The following is a 26,430-nucleotide window of genomic DNA, read 5'->3' as shown; positions in this document are numbered from 1 at the left end:
CCTGGGGCTGCTTCCACAGCTCCGGAGGCTGGCACCGTCTGCTCATGTCCTGGTGAAAGTACTGAGACCAGTACCTTTGTCTGAGGTGCTTACAGAGACACCTGCTTGAGAGGAGACTCCTCACTGGTGGGTGTTGAGATATTTGTAAGCAACTCTCCACTGTGACCAAGATAAGAGTCTACTTTCTGATGGCCAGCATAGGCCTCTAGGGGCCCCTGGACAAATTCCTCTTATAGCCAAAGCCCATCAAACAATGAGATGCTCGAGGATCACTGGGTGCATGGTGAGGGAGAATTTGTAAGTAGATTTCCAAAAATACGATCTTCCTCCCTAACAGACATGCAAAAAATCAATTAAAACACACACACACATACCTAAAGTCCACGTTAGCCCCTGACAGTACAAAGCAATGTGTGCTGTCTGTTCAAGAAGCCAGTACAGCTTGGGATGTGCAATCAACGCTATCCCAGCTGATTTTTAACAAAGACTCTGATTACTGGAGAGGGCTGTCATCCCTCTCCTGAATGCAGTGTAAATGAAATGCCAATGAATTCCTAACTACCTTTTCAGTTTCCCCTCATCACCTAATGTAGAAAATGTAAATAACCTCCCTGTGTTTGCAGGGCCAGCTGTTCCTTACCTTCACATAGAAAACTGAGCAACCCCCACCCCCGCCAAAATGACTGGTGCCACCAACACATCCTTGGTTAAACATACTGGCTATGCATTCAAAATATTTCTGAAAACCTTTAATTTGTTGCCAGTAATTCATACAATTATAGCCAGTGGTTTATTATTATTATTACTATCATTATTATTATTAAATTATGTCTTCATTCTGCCACTTGGATCTATTGATGGTGACATTTCAGTGATTCACCATAAATGCCTCCTACCCATGAACCTTTTAAGATTTCCTTTACCTCACCCAACTGTAAACAAAGTGACATTATTTTCTAACTGGTCTGGCATGCTAAAATAACCATGCACTGCTCTGAAAAATTAGAACAGGAACCAGCGAGTTGCTGCAACATTGCTGTGTTGAGCTCCCTCACCCCACCCCCACCCTGGCCTGTCCACTTCGGTTCAGACAGTGTCATCTTCCACCTGCAGAAGACACCTTGCTCTTCCAGTTCTAGTGGGTGAGGCCATCAGAGAACCTCAGGGAGATCCCGGCATCTCTGTGTGGGCTGCCTGATGGGGCATAACTGTTACCTGGGAGGAAGGCAGGGACCTGCACTGTAATTTCATACGGGATAGCATAACCAAAGTCTGTCTTCCTCTGGCTGCTTGGTTCATCCTGTCTTGACCAAACCAACAGGAAATCTTTCAAAATGGATTTTTTAAATGAAAAAGAAAAACAACCAATGAAAATGGAAAATATGATTTTAAATGACATTTTACTTTGGATGCTAAAGTAATTTTTTTATTTTCCTTTGTCATTTTACAGCATAAACCAAATCCAAGTTTTGCTTGTGAGGCCAAGGGCAAATGGATCATTTAGTGGGGAACAGTGGGCAGGGCAGGCACAAACCCTCAGGAAATGGTTGGGACCTTACCCAGTCCTGTGTCCTGGTGGCCAGATGGTCTTCCCAAACACGGGGCACTTACCCCCATGACAACGTCACTATCGTTGTGACAAGTTCATCATGGACACTCACCAAGCATACTACCTGAGCGCCAGGAATGTAAGAAAACATGACTGTCGTGGTCCCTGCCCTCCTGACACTGAGGTTCTAGGACAGAGCCTGGCAAGATGCAAGTCAGTACTAAGACAAACAGAGTAAGTACAGCTTCTTTCAAACCATGTATAAAGAGAGTAAGCAGGATGCTGTGACAGACACCACTGGCAAGGGAGTGGCAGGGCCCTAGATGAGTGCCCCGACCCAGCCATGCTTCGGCTGGGACAACGCCAAGCCCAGCATTTACTATTCTCAGCGTGGATCCAAAGTTCTCCTGCACGACCTCACTCTCAAAGTTACAGGAAGCCTCTGGAACCTGCTCATAGCATCAGTTTGTTCCATTTCTTGGGGGGTACTTGGCTGCCTGTGTTTACCACCTGCCACATGAGGAGAAACATCTGCCCAGCCAGGAGGCACACACCCTAGCCTTGGAGTCCAGCCTGCACATTATGGCCCAAAGCTCACTCACTCAGGCACAGAGGACACCAGGGATGGTGGTTATTTTGCTAAGACACAGCCTGGCAACACTGACTTCCTCCTCCCTCCCCTGTCCGGAAGTCAAGCCTTCCTTTATCAGTTCCAACCAAATAGGAAGGAACGAAAGAGAGAAGGAGGGAGGAAGAGAGGGAGGGAATACTACTTGTTTCCCTCTCCAAACATGGGTAACCTTTTATTTCCACTCTCGGCAGGTGGCTTGACGTCTGCCCATTTCAACTCCCCATTTACCCAGCTCCAGGAGCAGGTCCACACGAGGAGGGATCAAGCTGACGCCCGCAGCTAGAGTCTAAGCAAGAGGCAGCTTGACTTGGGCAGCATGCAGACACCTCATTTACACGGAACGGACCGTGAAGGTCCATGAGCCCCACAGTATCTCTGCAATTAAGCTCGAACCCTTTTCTTTCCCCTTCATCATTCAGGAGTTCTCTAGTCAAGGGAAGAGATGTAACCTATGGTCACTCTGACTTCCAGGTATTTTTGACTCCAAGATAATGGTCTATCAGTCAATCAACAAACGTTTCATGAGCACTTAACTGTAGGTTCGGACCCTGGATAGCTACTGGGGCCAGAGTGGGGACAAGTGGAACAAGGAAAAGAAAGAGTACAATATAAACCATGGGAAAGGGCATTTATTGACAGGCATCCTCCTGTCAATACCCCTTCCTCTTTCTTAGTAAAAGAAGGAGAAGGAGGAGGATGGGGGAGGAGAGGAAGAAGAAATGACCAATGAACCTATAAAAAATGGTCAAATTTCCTACACGGTCCCATAAGGAGAAGTGAACCAAAGTGACTGAGGCCCTCAGCCTGGTGTCCTGACAATGAGCCTACTGGGAGCAGGGTCCCTCCCCAGTGAGAGGGCCTGGCTGCATGAGCTCAGATTTTAGTGAGATCAGCGACTTTCTCCTACGGTAGGAGGGTGGTGGTCTAAGACACCCCAGTACCATAACCCTTAGGTGCTGAGTGAGGCAGTGGTGTTCCCAGACAACTCCTCCAAACTAGAACCCCAAATCTAGGCAGCTTGGTGCTGGTCATTGTGTCCACAGCCCCCATCACACAGCCACTAGGCTGTGCTTACAATGTGCTCCAAGACAGAAGAGGGTAGGGCATCCAAGCCTGTGCCTCGCTCACACCCCTCTCTGAGGGATGACGGGCAGCCAGCACTGGGCCTTCTCTATGTTGTAACACTGGCACCGATGCCCTGTGCCACTGTGTGATTTAGCTGAAACCCTAGTGCCGGGCATGTGGAGAGCCAGGAATACCCATCATGATGAACAGTGAGTAATTAAAGAAACCAAGTGAAAAAAGATGCTGCTTTTTGCCTGTAAGATGGACAAAGACTGAAAGACTAATGAGAGTCAAACGCTAGAGGGGACAGTGAAGAAGTAGCAGCCCTATAACAGCCCAGGCGGGAGCACAAGGAGGCAGGTGCTGTCTGCAGGACAAGCTGGCAAGGTACCAAAAGCCTCGATTTTACTCCTAGGAATACATCCTAATAAATGCATCAAATACATAGACAAGAGTTTCTCTGCAGGAGAGTTTATCATGTTATTGCTTATAATAGTGAAACACTGTAAATGACACCACCAAGAGATAATTGCTTGACTGGGACATCCAGAAAGAAGACTATTATACAGTCATGTTAGAGAATAGAAACATGTATTCACTGACATGGAAAGATGTCCATAACACATAACATTTAAAAGAAAAGAAAAGCTGGTATGAGAAAGTATAGTCCACTGTTTCAGAAGGTTATATAAACACACATAGATGCATGTACACATGCACAAATAGGGAAAAATCTGGAGGAACAGAAATGAAGATGTTTAAAAGCAAAAGGTATTGAAAGATGTGTGCCTTTTAATAACCTCTTGGTGAGGTGATCTCTACTTTCTCTTTTATCATATTCTTCATTCTTTTTCTTTTACAGTGGCCATGTATTATATCATCAGTAAAAACAAAACAGAAAGCATAAGAAAACAAACATATTTGAGGTGAGCTACTTAGAAAACTCCAAATTAAGTCTTCCATATAGCTCTGAAAATGAAAAGCTTTTAGTCAAATATTTAGGAATATGACAAAAAAAACCCCATGAGATTGGGAAAGGTTGGCACATGGCTCTACCCACAAAGAACGTGTTCAACATCTGCAGAAGACCAGGACCACTAGGACTCAGTTCACCTAGCCAGCCCAGCTTCCAGTCCACGAAGCTGGCGGGAAACGAGGGGCTTGAGGAGACAGGGGACGAAATGACACACGTGGGGAGAAGTCCATCTCCCTCAGGAGGCAGGCACATTGCTCACTGTCGGTGTGGATGGGAGGGTGGATCAGAAGCCTCTGGGCCTCTCTGCGAGGCTCCAAAGCATGGTAGCGGAAACCCCAACCTCATTTGGGCCAAACTCCACAAAGACCATGTGGTTCCATGTGGTTTTACCCTCAACCATTAACCAAGAATGATTTGCTGACCTCCTCAAAACTGCTGAGTCCAGGTTGTTGCTATTTTTTGTTTCTTCTGGGGTTTTTTTTGTTCTAAATTTTGTTACATATATGTATGGAATTCTACAATCCAGGTTGAAAAGAGAGAGAGAAAGAAAAGCAAATAGGCCACAAGATACAGCAACATAAAAAATAATAGTCTTTTCCTGCTTCATTTGTAACTTAAAATTCATTTTTTTCCAGCAACAAATTTACTCCTCTTTCAAGGAACAAGTTTTGAAATTTTGAGATGAGATTAGACATGAATAAAAGGCAGAAAATTTGTTTAGATGTGAACAGCCACCTCTACGAAGGCCGTCCCAGCAATGTTGGGTACCTGTGCGTCCTAAGACCTCTGTAGCTCGTTCTGGACCTAACCACCAAAGAGTTTATGATTTAAGGGTAATCTTATACAGGGAGGATCGGCTCTGTCTTAAGAACCTTCAGGTAATGTAAAAATTTATAAGCAAAATGGTTGGTTTAATTTTCAACTTAATGAATTTCCTTTTGAAAGCTCACCATGTCAACAATGTTCACCTTGCCTGCAGATGTGGATGGGTGTGAAACCGGAAGTGTTCAGAGTCCTGTACACGTCAGTGCTCCTATGGTACGTAGCAGTATCCTTGGTATAAGCACGCTTTCCTCGGGGGCACCCTGACTTTCACGCCTCAGTGTGTATATATTTACATAAAACCATAGATGTGTTTTACAGTCCTACATATGTAGACACACACCCATCAATAAACAGGTAGCGAAAGCTGCTGTAATAGTACCCTCTAGCTTTTTGGAAGACTGGCGCCAATCTCTTCTGCAGGGGCAAAAATCTGTCTTTCTGAGAAGGTAAATGTTTATTAAATGCAAATGCTGATATTCGTTACCTAGGAAAAATGTCTTGCTGCGTGTGGAATTTCTCGATAAAAAGCTTTCAAGTCCCAGGCTCCTCCAGATAAACCCCTATCGGTGAACTGATGCGTGAATGCACTGAAATTGAATTACTGTACAACAGCAATTACTTTCCATGGTACAGATGTAACGGGAGTCGGTTCTGCAACGAACAGCAGGTACCTATAGGAAGGGGGAACTTCACATACAACCTAGTCTCTCCCAGCTTTTCCCAAGGAGCAAATACATTTGTTTTTTAAGCGAAATGGTCTTTTTTGAGTGCTGGATTTATTATTTTATCAGTGTAAATTGAAAAGTAAGTGAAACAGGATTAAGTTTATTTATATGGGTGTGACTGACCTTCTGAGTGCTTTAAGATTTTACTCACTATCTTATCCAAGTTTTGAAAACAACAGACTCCTTGCTTTTGAGTTTAGCTACAACCTGCTTTTCACGTCTCCTCACTGTCCCCCACTGAGATTTGTTCTTTCAGATCCTTTTAATTAACTGTTCGGGGAGGAGAAATGAATTTGAACAGCAAATAAAATACTTAACGTTTGGCTGACGTGCTACCATAATAGACGCCATCCTGTAACCCTCTTTCTCTTTGTAAAGTGTGTTTAAGTTTCTAGAGGCCCGAACTCTGTAGGGCCCCGTAGTGAAAGCCACACAGGTCACTGCCTGGACAAGGATCCCGGAGTGCCCGAAACCAAGACAAGAGGGTGTTACAGTTCTGGCCCAAACCAGTGCAACGAAGGCAGTGCCTGCCCCAGAGCTGCTCCACACAAAGGAAGTGACACTGCAGAATCCTAGCATAAATGGATACATTCTCCAAAGGCCTTCTTTTGTCACTTCTTGCTTTAGCTACTGTTTTCAAGTTGTGCTGCTCATTTTGAGCATCTGGGCCGTTTCGAAATCACAGGATCATTAGTTCCCCTGGCAGCGCTGGAATCCGCCCTAGAAGCTCATCCCTATAATCAGAGATACCCACGGTTACCCAGTCACTTCCTGCACTCTCCTCCAGCTGCACACTTAGCTGAGCCTGCTCGGAGGTCCCTGGAGTTCAGATGATCCTTCCAACCGTGACGGTTTGTGCCACCCCCAGTGGAGACTCGGATTTTAAAGACCAAAGAAATGCTGGGCAACCTGTCCACATAGCCAGGGCCACCAAATGCACATACCTTGCTTTTTCTCTCTCCCAAATCAGGAAAAAGAGTCCGTCACCATCAGCAAGGCCAAAGGAAAGGGAGCTGTGTCAAATGTACCTCCCATTAATGTTTCACGTGACCTCTGACCTGTGACAGGTTGAACATGTCCAGGTGTCATTTAGGAATGGCGCAATGGGAGTCCTCAGCGGGCAGAGGACTGATGAACCTCACTTCCTCTGTGTCCAGCATGTGACATGTCTCCCTTGAAATGTTAATGAACTGAAAGCAAATTGATTCCATTTCTTGTCCATTCATAGGACTTAAAACTTGATGAACTGCTCAGCAACATTAATCGAAGGCTTAGTCACATGAACATGTTTCAACAAAGAAGTTGGGAGATACTGCTTCAGGTACAATCGTTATTCACAAGAGCAAGGAGCACGGGGCTACATCAAACTCAGTTTGGCTCTAAGTTAAAACAGCCTACATGAAGCCTGCAAGCAGGTTAGGAAACATTATTTAAACCACCAATGGCATTAACACATGCCAGAATTAGTTAAGAAATGCTACCATAATAACAGCACCATTATATTAATGGCAATTATTGAAGCTAAGGTTATTTGCAATTTCCTGGCCTAAAAAGTTTCATGTAGTCCATTACCAACCAGATGACAGAGGTTATGTAATGGGCAGGCCACTTAGGGTTCACATTTACTCCAGCCATCTGACGGGGAGAAAATAGGACTTTCTGTGATAGGATAATTGCATAGTGGAGAGTAATTCAAATAGGGGACGAGTATGACAAAATCACTCGGATTCAACTAATCACTGGGAAAAGTGATGGGGTAAAATGATGAAATCAAGCCAGAAGAGACAGAAAAAGATCAACTGTTTAACAGCCAAGGCAGGACAGGCATGTGAGAGGACGCGGTTACTGCGTGTAGTACTTTCCTTTTTCAGCACTAACTTAGCTGCCTTCGCAGGCTAAAGGTGCTAGTGCAGTTTCCTAAATCACTATTGCCAGTCTCATAAATATTTCATATACCTCAATGGAAACTCTAATAATCAGTGGTGTTTGTGAGCCAGTGTTTTCTCACCCATGTTCTTGAGTCCCCCAGCCAACACAATGGATGAGCGCTTAGTGCTCAATCAGTTCGGGAAGGAAGACACTTGGGAAGGTGCTAGAACCTCCAAGCCAACTCAGATTTCTGAGTGTGGGGATGAGGACTTGGAAATGGAGGATTGTTAGGCCTGGTGCATCACAGCGATGGAGTGGATTCTAAGTCCATTCTTTCCCTGGGTCCCTTGAGGAGAAGGTCGCAGCCGGGTGGGGGGCAAGAGAAAGGAGGCATACTGAGTTGTCTTCTAGGGCAATGCTGCAAATAATGATTCCACTGCAAACCCACAGGGATTTGAGGTCTTTGCTCTCCAAATGCTCACAAGTGGAGCAAATAGCAACCATTCCTATTCAAGAAGTAAAATGCCATTATAGCATGAAAAATAGTCACTCCCTCTGCTCCCCTGGCCCCAACAGAAACCAGAAGACCTCTCAGTGGCCACCTCACCTCATTCCAAATGCCAGGTTTTTGCCAAGACAGCTGCACAGCTGACAGTGGGGACTAGACCAATCTCAATGACAATGCCGTCTCCAGACCAAACCCCAACTTAACATCCAGGCCCTCTTTCCTGTTTTAAGGTTGGGAGCAGGGGAGAGCCACATACCACTGGACTAGTTAACCTAGACTTTACGGCAATTACCTTCAAAGGGCCGAAATAGTTTTAGGACTGTAAGAATGTAACTACTCCTTAACTGTTAAGGGGTTGAAATTACATTCAGCCCTTTGAAGGCAATTATGAGGCTGATGTGGCCCCTGGTGAAAATGAGTTTGACACCCCTGCTTTATGGCATTACATATGCACACAAAAGAACTTGTACATTTATTTTAAAAGTGCATGTAATACACAGTTCAGAGAGTCCTAGATACCTTTACTCTGGGAACTTTTCAATCCAAACAGAGTAATTATTTTTCCATTTCAAAGGAACCACCCCAGTCATTTCAGCCTTTAAAAAATATTTTATTGTTATTCTATACAGTTGTCCCAATTTCCCCACTTTGCCCTCCTCCGCCCAGCCCCCACCCCCCACTCCCACAGTCAATCCCGACACCATTGCCCATGTCCGTGGGCCATTCATACAAGCTCCTTGACTAGTCCCTTCCCCTTCTTTCCACCATTACCCCCTCCTTCCTCCCCTCTGGTTGCTGACTGTCTGTTCCATGTTTCCATGCCTCTGGTTCTGTTTTATTTGTTTGTTTATTTTGTTCATTAGATTCCTCTTTTATGTGAGATCATATGGTGTTTGTCTTTCACCACCCGGCTTATTTCACTTAGCACAGTGCTCTCCAGTTCCATCCATGCCGTTAAATATCAACCTGTCTTTTTTTTTTCAACTTCACTAAATTAAAGCAAAAAGGTTTCAAAACTTGGTTCCCTCCTATCATCACTATTAAATGTTCACACCTGGAAGGTAACTTAACCAACAGTGACAACAAACATATACTGAAAGTTTACTGTTTTCCAGGCACAGTGCTAAACACTTTACACAGCTACACATACAGGCACTGGACTTCTACTGCCTGAGTGTCAAAGGAACTCCACTGAGCCTGCCCACATGACCTGGGCAAAGGGCTTCACCCTGCCAAGCCTGCTTGCTCATCTCTAAAACAATGATGCTAACAGTGTCTCACTCCCAGAGTTGATGTGAGAATGAAATGAAATGGTCCATGAAAAGCACTCAGCACAGAGCCTGGTGCACAGTGAACTCAAGAAACATAGCCTGGCCCTGACCAGTGTGGCTCAGTTGGATGTCATCCTGCCAAGCAAAAGATCACCGGTTTGATTCCTGGTCAGGGCACATGCCTGAGTTACAGGCCAGGTCCCTGGTTCGGGGCATCAGTGTTTTTCTCACACATCAATATTTCTCTCTAGCTGTTTCTCCCTCCCTTCCCCTCTCTCTAAAAATAAATAAATAAAATCCTTTTTAAAAAGAAAAGAAAAAAACATAAGCATAGATTAGTAAATCACTTACTCCTCCTAACACCTCCAGGAAGGTAAGTGAAAAAAAGATGTCTGCTGGGTTTCTTAGCTTTTCTGACCAGCCTCCCACCTCAGAGCGGGACTGAGATTCGCCCATGGCTCACCCGCCACGTGGACCCCTGCCTCTGGGCAACCAGGTCCAGGCTCTGATGCTGGCTGGACCTCCTTGTAAGGGGGCATGCCATGCCACACCAGCCCCTGAGTCCCACATACCAGGGCTTCCTCCTCCGTCAGGGGCAGAGGCAGAACCAAAGGAGATTTATGTCTCTTTCTACTCCAGAATTTTGTGATTCACATGGACATGCAAATAAAAACAGTAACAGCATTTCCCCTTCTCAGACTGACATCGCTGTTAGTAGTATTTAAAACAGAATAAAACATTTTTATTGTTCAGGAAAAGAAACACTCGCATACCTCTACTGCTGAAAGGACTGTGAATGGCACAAACTTATCTGGACAGAAATGCTTTCTTGTGTATAAAGAGCCTGGGAGACTGACTCACAGCCTCTATCTAGTTCAGGAATTCACCCTTAAAAACGTGTTGCACTGCAGGGTGCTGACAGCATGGTGGTGATGAAGAATGTGGACTGTGGGGAATCCATGTGCCTGAAGCCCACCTCTCACCCCCAGGTGACCCCAGAAACAACTTCACCTCTGCCTCTCAGCCTCCTCTTTGGTAAAACAAAGAGAATGACAGTAAGTGCCATCACAGGGCTGTTGTAAGGATAAGTGAGTAAGTATAAAATGCTTAGAGGAGCACCCAACGGAGCAGGTGCTGACTGCAGACCACTGTAGCATGTTTTACACCAAAACTCGCAAGCAACATAAATATCCAGATACTGAGCAGCAACCAAGTCAATTATGACATTCCTTTAATAGGGCATACATGTATAATATGTGGAATAGTATACAGCCATTGAAGAAAAATCATGAAATACAGAGACACAAGAGAATGCTTTCACTGTAGTGGTATAAAGAAGTGAAAAGAAGCTGGATAAGAAAGTGAACAGGCAACACAATCGCAAACTTGAAAAAAGAAATACACAGAGGTACAAGCATAAAAATGCAAAGAGAGCACACGGGAAGGAAGAAAACACAGTAACACACAGCTGTGGTTTCCTGGTGGGTCAGGGGACTTTGGGGGATGTTTCTCTGCTTAATACTTGTCAATATACAGGGGCAGGCAAAAGTAGGTTTACAGCTATACTACAAATAATCATATAATTAATAAATAATAATACAAGAATAAACTCTGTTTCATGTACTCACAGCTGTAAACCTACTTTTGCCAAGCCCTGTATTCTTAAAGTTTCACCCAATGGGTGTTCATTTTATAAACAAGGAATAGTCATTGTGGCAGACTACTTTTTTTCAAGTTTCTGGCTGAGCAGCTGCCTGTAAAGAATACCACTTGCTTCAAGGTAGGGTCATAGGACACACGGGAGGCCACCATGCAGCTCCCAGGGCTAGCTCTCAGTGCAGTATTTCCGCAGCAGATAAAAGTATTTTTTTTTCTTCTGGGGCACTTCGGAGTTTCTAGCAAAAGATCTCAACTTATTTAAATTAACAATCATGGTAGCAGCAGAAGCTACCATTTACTGAGCACTGTTTATATGTGAGAGTCTGTCCTTAGTGGCTCAAAGGTCACAACTGTCCTTAATCATCACACTTCTTACATGTTGTCCCTGCTTACGGATGAGAAAATTAAGGCTTGTGAAGGCTGTTTCTCCAAAGGCCACAGCTTAGGAAGCGGCAAAGGCAGGCACTGAACCCAGGTCAAACTCATGCTCTTACCTGTTACACTACAATCCCTCCTCTCCTGAGTCAAAAATAGTCCAAAAAGGTTTTAGAGTCAAACAAATGTGTGGGATCAGTCAAGTCAAAAGCAGAACCAACTTGTGGAAATTTCATTTGGCCGATTAAGTGTGAGAGAAGCTAAAGTAGGAAGTGGTCTTTTATAACAAAGTGATTCTAGAGATAATTATTAAAACTGAAAGGTAAGCAAACTACACATTAGAAATAAAGAAGTCTGCATATTGCAATTCTTTCCCATAATCCTGTGCCAATATGGCATTAATATAGGTACTGCAACATTCACATGTCCTGAAGCAAGAATGGAAGGTGCCCTATTTAGCTGGCTGTCAGGTATAAAGTCAGAAACCATGTTGGAAATCCAAAATAATGTATCTTGCACCATTGTTCCATTCATCCCACTGATAATATGAAATTTCAGGGAACTCTTACCAGTTGAGATAAACATTATAACAATAGTAATATTCCAACAGTGATAAAGAGAACTTCTCAGTTCACCTACATTGATTTACTCCCCTGAGATTTTCGATAGGCAAGCATTGCTTAGATTTTTTATAGTTGCTTAGGTGAACTACAGTGTACCTTTGAATAATTTTGAGTAATTAGGATATGTATCACACAGTCATAAGCCATCCTCTGTGGCTGTATAATTAGTGACACCTCTGATGAAGGCATAAAATTCTAAGGTGAAAGAAAACTGGTACCTGAACCATATATGGAAATGGCAATCCTGTCCCTAGTAACTACTTTTCCTGGTTAACTTGACTTAAGAAAAGAAAGAGTTCACATAACAGCTGAGTCAACTTTGATCTTTGAGAGCTGGGTTCACCAGAGCCAGTTCCCTGAAATTGGCTTGTGTCTTCGGACACCAGAGCTGGAAGCAGAAACACTTACCCGCACTGCTTCCGACTTCTTGTGAAACATCTCTTCCATGTTCTTTGCCAGCTTTTTCACCAGCTGGAGGCCATCGATTTCCTCTATGACAACGTCTTTCTCATATTCTTTGTATTTCTGTAAGGAGGGAAGGCAACAATAAAGGCTCATGATATCACAAAGCACCACGCCCAAGATATCAGAGCCCCTCTACCTACAAGGAGTAAGTAAAGGTAAAGTTATAATATGACTGTCTCTGTTGGACATGGGGAGATTAGACTGTATTTCATAATTATTGAACCAACTAGGGATAAATGTAAACATTGGCTCTGACTCTCTCAGAAACTTAACTAGCACCGAAGAAAGAAAGAAACCCTAAAGCAAATAAACTCTTTATCATTCATCTTCTTCAGTTCCTGAAATCAATACTCTAAACTTCCAATTTGACCACAGGCAGACATTCTGCTGGTGAACTACCCCAGATTCATTAGCTATTCTATGGCCAACACCACTGGAAACTGACTATTCCACATGTCATAGATAAAAACAAAGAAGTTCAACTTTTGTGTTTTGTTTTTCCTTAAACATCACTACTTAATTTTCCATGGCCAAAGACTGAGAACTTAGGAAAAAAACAGTTTCAAGGCTATGACTCTAATAATTATAGTAGGAGTTAGCAAAATATAACCCTTGGGCCTATTCCAATCCATCATCTATTTTTATAAATAAAGTTTTATTGGAACAAACCATACCCATTTGTTTACATATCTGATCAAGTTAAGTAGTCACAACAAAGACCAGATGACACAAAACCTAAAATATTTACTCTCTGATCCTTTACACAGAAAGCTTGCCAACTCCTAAACTGGAGTAGGAATTTAAAAAGTAACATGGCAGAACATCTTATAAACATTTTATAACAATAAAGTTGTTGCTATGAATTTGAGTAATTCAATTCAACTATTGAGGGCTTCATATGTACCCTGCAGGAGCTTACAGAAAGGAGTACGCACAATAAGTGCAAAACCCATAAAAACATTTTATATAAGATATATGAATCTGTTAGTCTCTTCATAAGGGACTGATTTGACCCAAATTCTCAAAACCAACTTTTTATTTAAAACCCATCACATACCTTGGGAATTTATCTGGTTAAACCAGCAGTTCTCAGAGTGGTCCACAACCCCCTCTGGGGTCCCTGAGACTCTCTCGGGGGTCCATGGAGTCCCCCTTCATGTGAAGATAGATTTTCTTCATAGGTTTTAACAAATCACAACAGACTGAACACAGAAGCAGACACGAAAATCACCTGTCTCCTCTTAAACCAAACATTAAAGAGATTTGCAAAAATAAAGAAATAAATGTCAACCCCTCTAACTAAATCTTTTCATTTTAGAAAATACATTTATTTTTCATAAAATATATTATTTCTGTTAACATGTAAGGATTTTTTATGTTTTGAACTACATTTTCTCTGTTTTTAAATTTTTATTTATTTCTTTCGAGAGAGAGAAAGGACAGGAGAAACAGAGGGGGAGAAACACCCATGTGTGAGAGAAACATTGGTCAGTTGCCTCTTGAACATCCCCAAGGCCTGGCAGGGACCCTGCCTACAACCTAGGCATGTGCCTTGACTCAGAATTGAACCAGTGACCTTTCAGTCTGCAGAACAACATCCAACTCACTGAGCCACACCAGTCTGGGTTGAATTATTTAATTTTTAAATTAATTTTTAAATTTCTTAGTTTGAATTTCTATATGGCAAACATCAATAAACACACTCCATATAAGCAAAAGGTCTTAGGGATCTCAATGTTTTGTAAGACTGTAAAGGGGTCCTGAGACTAAAACTTTATTTTAACTAAAGATTTAATATTGGTCTCACTGAAAAGAAGTATTGTTTACTAACAAAAACCTTTCAAATGGAGTTACTATTAGTGTTCAACAGAAATCCCTTACATTTATGTAGCTATCAAAGGGCTGAAGAAATGAAAATATTTGGGGGGGCTTTATATTTATTCCTTTGTCGGAGAACCTGAATCAGTTAATAACCCCTCACTCCAAGATCCTGTTTAGGAAAAACCAGGCTCCACATCTTGGCTCTGCAACCCTGACAGTCATTTTTGAAGTGAAAAATATAATGACTTTTTAACAGCAGGATCATTTTTTGAGATCTAAATTTACACTTTCTCCTCATTTCCCCTCCTTTATCTTAAAAAACATAAACTGGGAGGAGTTTTTTGTCCCAAGCCAGAGGGAGTGGGTGTGTGTGCATATCCATAAAACACGTCCTCTCCTAGCTTAGATTCCCAAGTCCTTTGGGTGTCCTGAAAAAAAAATTAGAGTTTGAAGACAGAGGGACTGACAATAAGGAAACAATTGTAAAGAGAGAACCCCTCTGATCCTTAAGATCAAAATGAAATTCCTAGAGTCTGGGAGCATCTGGCTACACAGAGTCCCTGGGGCCCACCACTGGACTCGGACCCAGGGCAGGAAGGGACCCTCAGATTGGGCATCAGGTCTTCTCACTTGAACATCAGGCCCAAGGGCTTGTTGTTCCTTAGAATTAAGGCAATCCTAAAGAAACAAAGTGCTATGCAGACCACCTGAGTCTGAAGCAAGACAGACATCAGCTATGTTATTTCTAAGATGCTCTGAGCTACACTGGTCCTACAATGGACCGTGACTTGTGACACATTTCTCCCCATTCCTTGAAAACATCCATAAATATCTTACATGTTTTTCTTGAGAGTCTTTCTCTCATAGCTCATCTGGAAAAACAGCATTCCTTCTAGCCTTCCCCTCCCTCTCAACAAGTGGGCCCTGCTTCCCCAAGACAGTGAGGCTGCACCCTCTCTCTGACCGCCAGAGCACTCAGTGTGGTCCAGAAGGTGAGGTCAGGTCCTCATGGTCACACACCAGCCCACAGCAGACATTCACAGGACTTCTCTGAGTGAAGTTTGCTGCAGAACAACTGGATGTGACAATACCAGAAATGAGCGAGCCATGCAGCTAGGCTCTATAAGAGTGACCGCTCCACCCCTTGGGAAGTTGACTGGATTGGCCTGGGATGTGGGACTCCAGCCAGCTCATGCCTGGCTCGGGCTCACAGCGTCCTCTGCTGTATGAATAAAACTTCAATGACAATTACTGGAACCTTTCCCTAAATTCAAATGCAAGCCAATGTCTTCAGAGCCAAAAATCCTGGGGGTTCTCTGCTGCCTGCCAGATGTGTTCCAAAAGCCAACAGCCGAGACCAACTTAGAGCCAAGGCTGATTCACTACCAAAAATACAAAGTTCGAGAAGTGAGTAAAATGAAACAAAACTAATGTCAGTCTAATATTTACAGAGTCAGTGAAATCAATCTCTGTCTTAAGTAATTGTGTAACTGACAGTGATTTAAAGACTTCAGATAAAGAAAAATAAAATGGATTTCACAATTAGCATTTACCTGAACCTTTTGATTTTTATATAGGGGCCATTATTCTGACCATATCTGTTACTTCCATATGTTTATCTCCCAATAGATTTCTAAAACGAAATCAATTTCTTTCCACCACCCCCTAAGTTTTCAGTAAGACCTTCCTGTGTCTTCTCCTCTTTTGAGTCTGTTCTGTGAAAAGGAGCCACTGACTTTGTGGAGAGTCTCCCAGGACTACTTCGTGCCTAGTGACCCAGCTAACCAATCTCAACATGAAGCTCTTTGCCCAGCCAAGGATTCCAGATGTGGGACAAACACAGCAGTTCCCTGGATCCACTCCTATGCCCACCTACATCTTCTCCCTTCACTACATGTGACAATGGGCCCTCTTTGCCCAGAGGCCAATGAACCCAGCCAATGCTACTCTCTCAGCACCCTGGAGAAGTTAGCCCATAAGCAAAAAAAACACACACACACACACAAAACACTGCTTTTCAAGATGTGTTAATGTGTATTGGAATTGGGTCAGAAAAACGTAATGCCTTGCTCTTACCAGAAAACATTACACTTCACTGGAATCAAAGGATTTTGAAGAACAGAGAGATTAACCCAGTGATAGTCATTAATCAATCGCACGCCCTTAGCAGTTTAGAATAGCAGTATGTGTGTGTGTGTGTGTGTGTGTGTGTGGGTGGGTGTGTATTCCTGTAAAAACATGCCTACAGTATGAAAGCAAGTAATTTGACCTCCAGCAACTGGATATAGTAAGCTAAAATAGTACAACAGAATTCCACATAGCCATCTCCAAATTGTATAAAAGAATGTAGGAAATGTGCACGCAGTATGTTGCAATATGTTACAGACCATAATCGGTGACTTTGTACTTTCAGTTACCAATCTGCACATACGGGCACACACACAAACACTGCTAGAAGGACATGCCAAATATTCACAGCTGGTTGTACAACTACGAATTCTTTCTTTCTTTTCTTGCTTACCTGTACTTACTCATTTTTACAATGAACATATACTGGAAATTAGAAAATGTAAAAGTTGTAGTCATATGTAGAAGAGCATATGGGCACCTAATAAACAGATTCCTTTAGGGGAACGTGGTCCCAATTAGAATCTGTGTAATTAAGCAGCATGTCTTCATTAGCAGAGCCTAAGGAAGTCAGTACAACGCGTCCTCTGTGTATCCCAGGCCCAGCACGAGGCTGGATGCGTTTCACAGATCAAGCCGTGCAATCCTCACAGGCACCCGAGAGGCTGGCACGATCCCCTTGTGGCAGATGGGGAACTGAGGCACAGGGAGGTTTAGTCAGTCATGAATGGCAAACGGTTACACAGGGAGTTTTACACCCAGCAAGGCCAACTTCTAGTCACTTGGTCATTTGAGTCTGGGGAGTAAAGGGGGATGGACTGACAGTCTGAATATTTGCAAGCTTGTTTCTGGGGGCCCATTTCACTGCCACAGAAACCTGTTTCCTTCACTTTTGTAGCCAGTGGTAGCTCAGACTCCCCAAGAGAGTCAAGTACCAAAAAGTGGAGACATTGTCACTTAACTAGGCCTGCTGCTGCTCACCAGGCTGCTCCAAATGAGCCAGAGCCATGTGGCAGGGCACACTGAGTGCCACAAAAGTGGACATATCCCCCCACAGGGCCTCTAAGAAGTGAGCTTGAAGTCTGGTCTCAAAGAACAGACTTAGATGTTGACAATGAACATACCTGGAGGGAAAGGACCAACCCACCACCACCACCACCCCCCCGCCCCCGCCAAGGTGGCCCTGGAGCCTTCATTATAAATTACGCATGGCTGTGTTTGGACTTCAAATCGTCTTTTGTTCTCTAGGGTACCAAAAATCAATCAGAGGCCAAATACCCCAAGCTCCTTTTTCTCTAGTGTTGGCCTCCAACGTAGGTATACAGGCAAGGGCGCTTCGTTTCCTACAGCTTCAAGGGCTACGTTAGCAATTACTTTGTTTCATGTCAAAGCAGTCCTAGGAAAGTGTTGGCAGATCCCTGGAAATACAAAAGGAAGACCAAGGGGAAGAGGAACATGGAAGAAATGCTGTGCCCCCTGTGTAAGGTTCAAGCCAGTCTGGATTTGAATACTGTCTCTAGTCTACTGATTTGTCTCTCAAACATCGATTTTGTGTCTCTGGTATGCCAGGCAGGGTACAGGCACTGAGCACAATGTTAAGTCAAGAAAATTGAAGAAAGCTGGCATTCTAGTGGCCAGGAGTGTTCTGGTGACTAAACAGGAAAAAAAAGACACAACAGAGTGGTAGGCTGTGCCAGTGGGGTGGTCACAGTACTGACTCCATCTTGCTGTACCTTTAATGGGTGACGAGGCTGGGCAGGTGAGAGACACAACAGGGGACGAGCCTGCCTGGCGGAGGGAAAGGCAGATGCCCGGGGACAAGAAGCTGCCCGGGGCCCAAGAAACTGCCCCGTTTTGCTTCGCTGGCACATACAAGGCCAAGGGGGGGATTCTGATGAGAGATGAGGTCAAAGGAGTGAGCAGAGTCAGGACATCAAGGGTAGTGTTTGGGATGCAAAAGTTTAGAACTTATCCTGATTTGGGTAGGTGGGTCTACCCACCTGTATATTGCCTGCCCCTGTGTATGGACAAGTATTAAATAGAAAACATCCCCCAAAGTTGTGGAGACAGGCAACAGCCAGAGCCATGAAAGGGCTTTATTGGAATTGAGATTTGATGACCAGATGTGTGCATTTGAAAAAATCTTAGTGTGCAGTATGGGGAGGAGGGCGTTAAAGCTGGGTGAAAACAAGGAGTCAGGAGGCTGGTGTTGCCAGAACTCGGGAGACAGTAATAGGAGGAGACCAGGAAAGTCAGAGGAATGAGAGGTGGGCTCCCCAGGAGACATGTAGAAGTTTGATGGTCAGACACAAAGGCAGTTTGGGAGGTTGGCCATGTCACTTTAAGGAAATCATTTAACCTCCTGGGCCTCAGTGTCCTGGTTCAGAATGCCTGGGAGACCAGTGACCATCTTCCAGGACTGCTCTGGACCGTTACTGGGAGGACATCTGTGAAAGCCTTGAGCATAGAGCCTGCCCAGAATGGGCTGCTCCAACCCTCAGGCTCCCTGGTTTTCCCTCCTGCTACAGGGAGAAATTTTCTGCTACAGAAGATTTAGTAGGTGCTGTGTTTTAATACTAATGCCTTCCCAAATGGAAGTTCTTAAGGTCAGAGACAAATCCAACAGGGTCACTGATGATGTAGATACTCTCTCCTCTGCCACCCCTGTCCTCTGAGCCTCCCCAGAGCTTGGGGCAGCAGCTAGAGATACATAAGCAGCCCAGCCTGCGGCTTCAGCCAAGACTAGAGCAAAGGCAGAACACAGCCCTTTGCAAGGGCACTTCTCAGTATTCACAACACAAAAGGAAGGCAAACCTGAAAAACTTTTTATTCCCTCTCTCTCTCAGGAGAACATCTGAAGCTTCCACTTGTTCTGTTAGCAGAATCAGCATTTGGCAAGAAGTCTTGTGATGGGCCAAGAACATTCATCATTTGCGAAGGGAGACACAGAAATGCATTATTTCTGCAGCATCTATTTTGCCAGATCATTTCACACAAACACCAGGAAGAGAAAAGCACTACTTCAATGTCAGAACACTTAATGTTGTTCATACATTTGGGTCATTTTTCTCCTCCGTGATAACTGCATATCTAGAAGTGAGTCACCTGGAACAGCCCCCAGAAAGGGGTTCCTGTCAGGAGACTTCTGGCCAATTACAATTAATTGGGATTCAAACCAAACATTAAAGAGGGGCTTGAGGACACTCAACACCCTGAAAACAAGCCTTCTGCAGAGAACAGAGGAAGGGAGTATCATTAACCAAAGACCCAGTGCATCTGACCATGGTCTCTTGGCCAAATTTCTCATCAAAAACTGCAATTATGTCTCTAGAGTCAGCATAATTAAATCACTAGATGAGGGTTGACAGAAGGTCCAGGACAGGCAATAGCAATGCAAGGACCTGTCCAGCCCCAGATGAGACTTCGAGGGGTTGCCTCAAAGCCCATGACTTCAGAGACTGGCCTGCCTCTCCATCCCTCCTCTAAGCCTCTGGTGCTTCCCTTGAAATCCCTGGCCCTGATCCCCATAAACCCTCATACTGGGAAAGCACCCTGGAGACTGGCTGAGCCCAGAACCCTAAGGAACATAAGCAGAAGATGCCTCACTTTCCTACCTTAAGGTTCAATTTTTTCGTCTTATTCACTAAAAGAGCCACAGTGCTAGAGATAAATTCATGAGATTAAATCAATCATGTAAGTAAGTAAGGATCACACCAACATAAAAAAGGAACCTAAAGTGAAATCATTTTCATTCATTTAACAAATATTTACAAATCACCTACCATGTGACAGGTGGGTGGGGACTATTAGCAAATACACATGTTCTCTTAGCATATAAAGAAGCTAAATTGGGTTCATTTTATTAAAAATGGTAATAAATAAGTTGGAACAGAGCCACATGGATCATTTCAATCTAAACTATTTAAGCCCCGATATGCCAGAGGCAAGAGGGTATTGTGTCTCTTGCTGAGAGTGTGACAGTCCATAATGCAAAGACCCGTATCTCTCCTTGAGGAGGAAGGGGTGAGTGGCAGGTAATGTGGGCAACCCAACAGTCAGTAAGCCTGGAAACTGGGCCAGGAACAGAAAGGATATCATAGTTATGAGGCAGGAGGAGGATCCCAGGGAAGGATGTAAAACAATAAACTAGCCAAGATTCCTAGAAAAGGGAGTGACTGTGAAGTGCATATAATTCCCTGCTGCCTGGGAGATGAGGTCAATGGAGTAGGCTATGAATGTAAGGAGACAGCCATGAGCCAACACAAGGCAGCTAGCTGGAAAGCAGAGGCAGGATATCTATGAACCAGGCTTGATGGGCAATGGGAACCAAGGGGGCTGGGGGCAATCTCTGTAGGTTGCATGTACTCTCCTTCTATGTACATGCACATGCAAACATGTACAACCCTCCATTATGGAGAAAGTAGTGCTGTTTTGTTTTGTCATATTTCTAGCAAAGAGGGGTGGACCAGGATGGAACGGATGGGAAAGAATCCACATGGACTTTGCTGGAATTTTATTGATTTGGAGCCTGGTAGCAGCATCCTTCTTGGTTTAGAATCAACTGCTAGGGTTCAAGTCAGAGGAGGATCAACAATGTGTATTCCACTTGCTAGGCAACTTGACATGGCGCTAAGTCCAGGATTCTCCAGCCACATGTGCTAAGTTCAAGTCCTAGCATCACCACTTACGAGCTACGTGACAGATTGGCTAGCTTCCAACAACCTCCTTTCCTTCATCAGGAAAGTGGATGATACTAGACCTCATACTGTTGCTGGGATGATCAAATGAGGTTCAAGGGTGTAAAGTACCCAACAGAATGCTGGACACAAAGTACTCAAAACTGGTGACAGTAATGGCGGCGGTTAGTAACAAATTCTGACATTTGGTCTATAACTTCTGAAAAAGGTCATTTCTTGCCTGAACACTAAGAAGCAACTCTCAAACAAAGTTCCCAGCTTAACAAGGAAACTAGCTCTGAATGCTGCTCTGGAGAGGGGCAGTTTTGGAATACACACACACACACACACACACACACACACGGTGTTGTTGTCTTTGACAGTAACTATTTGCAGATGGCTCCTTCTGGCAGAAATTGGGCGATAGAAGCCTGTATTTGTGTGTCTGGGGGGTAGGCATGGAGGGGAAACAACAGTTTTTAGATATGTCACTAAAAATGCTGCCATAAAAGCTAACCATCTACAATTCCTAGACTTTTCCTTATAGGCAGTGTCATTTTCTTATTATGACATTAATGTACTTAGTATTCCTCTCAACTCAATCACTGCATACAGAAGTGTCACTTCAAAACACAACACTCCAAAGCAATTATGTTTCCATGTAAATATATTTCGAAATCCTTTAAACTGATGTTAGGAACACTTCTTCTTAATCATAACAACAACAAACCTAACTAAATTCATAAAACTGCAGGTTTTAAAGAATATTTTAACATTAGAAACCGGAAAGTGCCATTTTGTACAAATAATTGTTTCACACAGGTATTCTGATCAAATGTCTCCTACACCAAAAATTTTTTAAAAAATACCTGAAGTTAAATACAGTGTTCTTCCAGAACTAGTAAGTTTTGAAGAAAATCCTTGAAGAATGCAGTTTGTCACTGCCAAAGCCATCAGAACAAGAGACGCAATTTGCATTAGAAGAAACCTTCCTTTAGAAATGACAGAACAGGAAGCAGGACCAGGCATTCAGTTACCACCCCGGGAGCAGAGAGGAGGCAGGGAGCTGCTGGGCTCCAACTTCCGCGGGGCTGCCGCACCTGGAGACCACTCTGGAACTTGGAACACTGCCTATGAAGCAGTTCTTACTTAAAGCATGGACCGCCACTGAGGGCAGAAGTTATTAAGAACTTCCACCTGGGGGCCAGGGAGAACTTCCAGCTGGCTAGTGTGGTCTAAATTAGTTATCAAGGTGCCTTCTGGTACTCACCTCGGAGAGCACTGTTCCCAGAATCACCGGGGTCCCCGGCCCCAGTATCCCTGGAGCCCTTGGTCCCAGCTTGCTGTGTGGAGCATCCTCCTCACAGCAGAGTTCCAGGGAGCCTGCTCTTCAGGGCAGCTGGCTCCACCGTGGGTGCTCCCTGACAGATGTCTACTCCTTCCAGATTGTCAGATGTTGAATGAAAACATGGATATCTCTTTTCTCCTGTTTCACCGTCTACACTTTTTTTAAATCTTGCTAAGTCTCACAAGCTTTTACTGCTCAACACAGTCAATGAGACAAATGCCACTGATAAATTTTAGCTCTGTGATGATAAAACTGAGTGTTAATTCTGCATTACATTCCTGTTTTATATAAGGGAAATTAAGTCAGGGGCAGGCTACTAAACCAGCTGTCAGTACAACCATCCTTGCCCTAGCACGGCAGCGTAACATACTGCTTTAAAATTGGAAAATTCATCTGTCCACTGAACAAAATCAAATGGTCTCAGTGCTTATTAAACAATCCAATTCCTGGGTATCTTCTGGATTATTGGATGGGTGATCTGAGGCTCTGAAATGCAAATATTTATGCTGTGCATATATCCTCACAACACTAAAACCCAAAACAATGATTGCAGGTCCACGTGTGTTAGAGAAGAAAAATCTCACTGTATGCATTTATGAGTGTGTTTTATGTACATCAACCAACTACAGCCAAACTGCAAATAATAAAACATTACTCTACAAAACTGGGCTACTTGATATAGATGATTTTCTGTAGGCTCTGATTTTTTCAAACACATTTTCCTAGTGTTCCAATTTAAAACACTTCATTTTCCCTGCTCCCCAAGGATCAGAGGGATAATGACAATGACAACAATAATAATAAATTATTATTAATAATAGCAATGGCATTTATTAAACACTCACTTTGGGTCACATAATCATTTCCCCCATTTTATAGGTTAGGAAACTGAGGCACAAAGAGATTGAGTTATTTATGCAAGGTTGCACCACCAGTGGTAGTACTAGGGGGACAGAAGCTATTGTAACAAAAAAATATCCCCAAATCTTAGTGGCTTCACACAATAGAGGTTTATTTCTTGTAACCATCCCAATAGAGGTGTATTTCATGTGCCCATCCTACGCGGGGATCCTTGTCATTAGAGGGATCCTCCCATGTGTGTCTCTGCTCTGCCCTCAGGCCTTGGAGCCTCCTGCATTCGGCCAGCAAGTGGGAGCAGAGGGAGTGGAGAAGGAACACCTGCTTCTTGAGCCCCTTCTCCTGGAAGTGACACGCATCAGCTGTGCTCACAACCCACTGGCAGTAAGTCGCCTTGCGGTGTGACCTAGTGGACGAGAAATGGAACCAGTGGCTGGAGAGCCATATCAGGCTCTAAGTCAACACTGTGGAAACAAATGCTTAAATCATCAGGGGACTGTCCGCTCTCTGTGCTGCTGTCACAGAACCAGGATTCAAACAGGCAGCATGGCCCCAGAGTCCCTGCTCTTGCCTGCCATACTTCAAGTAAAAACTCGATAAGCTGTAGATAGATCACACTTCAGATGAAAACCTGGCTTGGAACCACCTGCAAGATGGATACTTTAGAGCTGGCACAATCAAGACCCAGTCTATGGAAAGGATAATACCACCCAGTCACTTGTGTGTGTGATTATGGTCAGGCTCAGATGTTAAAGGCCGAGTTGCTGCAACGCAGAAAGAAATATATTATAAACAATTCTTAGACTTTTTGTCCAATTTCCTTAATCCCAGATCAAATGAAACTGCTATTTGATTAACATCAATGACCTTCTCTAGCATACGATATGAGTTACGCAGGTTCCAGGAAAGTTAATTGGCTTAACTAAAGTCATTTTAATTCTATATCCAAGATGTCCCGAAAATCAAAGGCCATCAATGAATGAGTGTGCAAGATCTGTAACAAGCTTAGGGCTAATACTATTTTCAGCTGCTCAAGTACTTGCAGAGCCAGAAGCTGCAATGAATGATGGGGTCCTGCATCCAAATGACTCTTTAACTCCATCACCTCCAAACTGAGAACAGAGACACCAATTTGTGGCACTACTCTTTGTTGGGGAATGTGGAGAACCACGGTGAGATCATGCCTAAGAGTTGTGAACCCCCCTTCCTCCTATGGAAAGGAAAAGCTGGAATCTGAGTCTCCCTTCTCATGGTTTTTCCTAAGGTGGTTTGAAAAATCCTGGAGCCCTAAAAAATGTTAACTGTTAGCCTCACTCTCTCTCTCCTCCTTTCTCCCCTGCCCCACCCCACCCCCCACACACACACACAATCACTGTACCACCAGTATTTTTTCTCCTAAAATGTATTTAGGAAAATATAAGGAAATTGAATGTAGCCACCCCATTGTTAGCATGCATGACATGCCTATAAGATGGAGATTTGGGCAGGTTTGGGGGCCCATTTGGTGAAGCCCATAGACTCTTTTCCGAATGATATGTTAAATGCAAAAGAGTAAACACACAGCAAGGAAACCAATTATATTGAAATTCAGTTTTAAAATGTTTAAAGCGCAAATTTGTAAGGTTGTATTTTAGCTGTTTTTCCAGCAGTGCATTAAATAAAAACATCTAGTGGTAAGGATTCCCTGCCGTGATCAGGGGTGCTGAGGCTGAGCACCAACAACAAGGAGATGACTGCATCAACTGTGGTATGATACAAAAATATCTGTGACTTCTACTGGTGACAAAATCACAGGCATTGCTGTGGCTTATTACCTACTGTGTAAGATAAAGTAATACAGAGGTAGAGGTTAGTGAAAATACAAGACTTTATTTTTCCCACCTAGGTTTATGGCCCCTTGAATTCTCACCACGGTTGTGGACACAGGTTAAGCACCCATATCCACTACCCAAGAATAGCAAGAGGTGCCAGAGAAGGTCACCTGACTTGTGAACAGTGACGGGGACCTGCCCCCAGTTCACACGCAGGATCAAGGTATTCAGCACCTGTTGACAGCTGCTGGTCTATGTCGCCTGTACTGTCTGATCCTTAGCACATATTTATAATCCAACTTAAGCCTTCTGTATATTAAACATATATATCAAATTCTGAACATTTTCTGCAATAATTAATTCTGGCTGTCTATATTAAATATAGATTATAGTTCATGAGTTTCACTGCGGGGAAGGTCTGTCAATAAAAGTTTTTAAATTTGTCAGGGAAGATTGAACACTAAACTGAAACAACACTGATCTTAGGCCAGAGCCTTACAGCACAATTAATAAGAAACAATTTTTCTCCACATAGTACTGGGTTATTAGAATTCTTCACAACAAGCATACATTCATGCATTATTTGTGTGATTAAAAATATGTAGTATCAAGTTCCAAGAAATTTAGAATGCCTTATAATGTGCAAAGACAAATGGGACTGACTCGGACTTACACTTGTTAATAAATTAAACAGCCCATTCAATGAACCTGGCCATTGTTCACAGCTACCAGATGACTGTCAAAAAATGTTTCATCCAACATATATGCAACTGTGTATGCCCACATATGTCTGTTCATGCAATGATGCTAAGTTAAGTGCATTGAGCTTATAAATACAGCCACGTAAACACACAAACCAAAAGATGATGGGAGGGACCAAAACAAAATTCTGACCATGGCTGGGTTATGGTAGCAGAATTTGGGATAAATTTTTCCAGTTTAAAAAAAAATTTTGTGATATTGCTTTTCAAGTGGGAAAAGTAAAGTCTAAAATGGAGAAAAATAGAAAGGTAAGAGTGAGACCCAAATCCAAGCAGGATAGTTCCAGAACCTCACCTTCCCTATAGCCCTCCTAAAATAGTTGATGGTAAAATAAGACTTTTTACTTACTATAAAAGCAAAATGTTCTCACTGTAGAAAAAACAATCAGAAGGTAAATATAAGCAAATAGAAGAAAACAAAAAACCCTTAATCCCAGTTCCCCAAAATACCAGGGGTTACTCTTTGGTTCATATCCTTACAGATCTT

The 26,430-nt window shown here is 43.4% G+C and overlaps 1 protein-coding gene across 2 annotated transcripts in view; it reads right to left on the bottom strand.

Annotated features, from left to right (window-relative positions):
- The window catches only part of CACNA2D3 (calcium voltage-gated channel auxiliary subunit alpha2delta 3), an 861,794-nt gene that overhangs the window by 679,335 nt on the left and 156,029 nt on the right, over positions 1-26,430 (bottom strand). For both annotated transcript variants that reach the window (XM_037040694.1, XM_037040695.1), the window contains exon 3: positions 12,485-12,601. In XM_037040694.1, the coding sequence (XP_036896589.1) occupies positions 12,485-12,601 (117 nt within the window). The remainder of the gene's footprint in view (positions 1-12,484; positions 12,602-26,430) is intronic.

The sequence above is a fragment of the Sturnira hondurensis genome, unplaced genomic scaffold (assembly GCF_014824575.4).
Source record: "Sturnira hondurensis isolate 20B ecotype Veracruz unplaced genomic scaffold, ASM1482457v3 Scaffold0002840, whole genome shotgun sequence".
In the NCBI taxonomy this organism is placed as follows: Eukaryota; Metazoa; Chordata; class Mammalia; order Chiroptera; family Phyllostomidae; genus Sturnira; species Sturnira hondurensis.
This window is presented reverse-complemented; position numbering and strand designations above follow the sequence as displayed.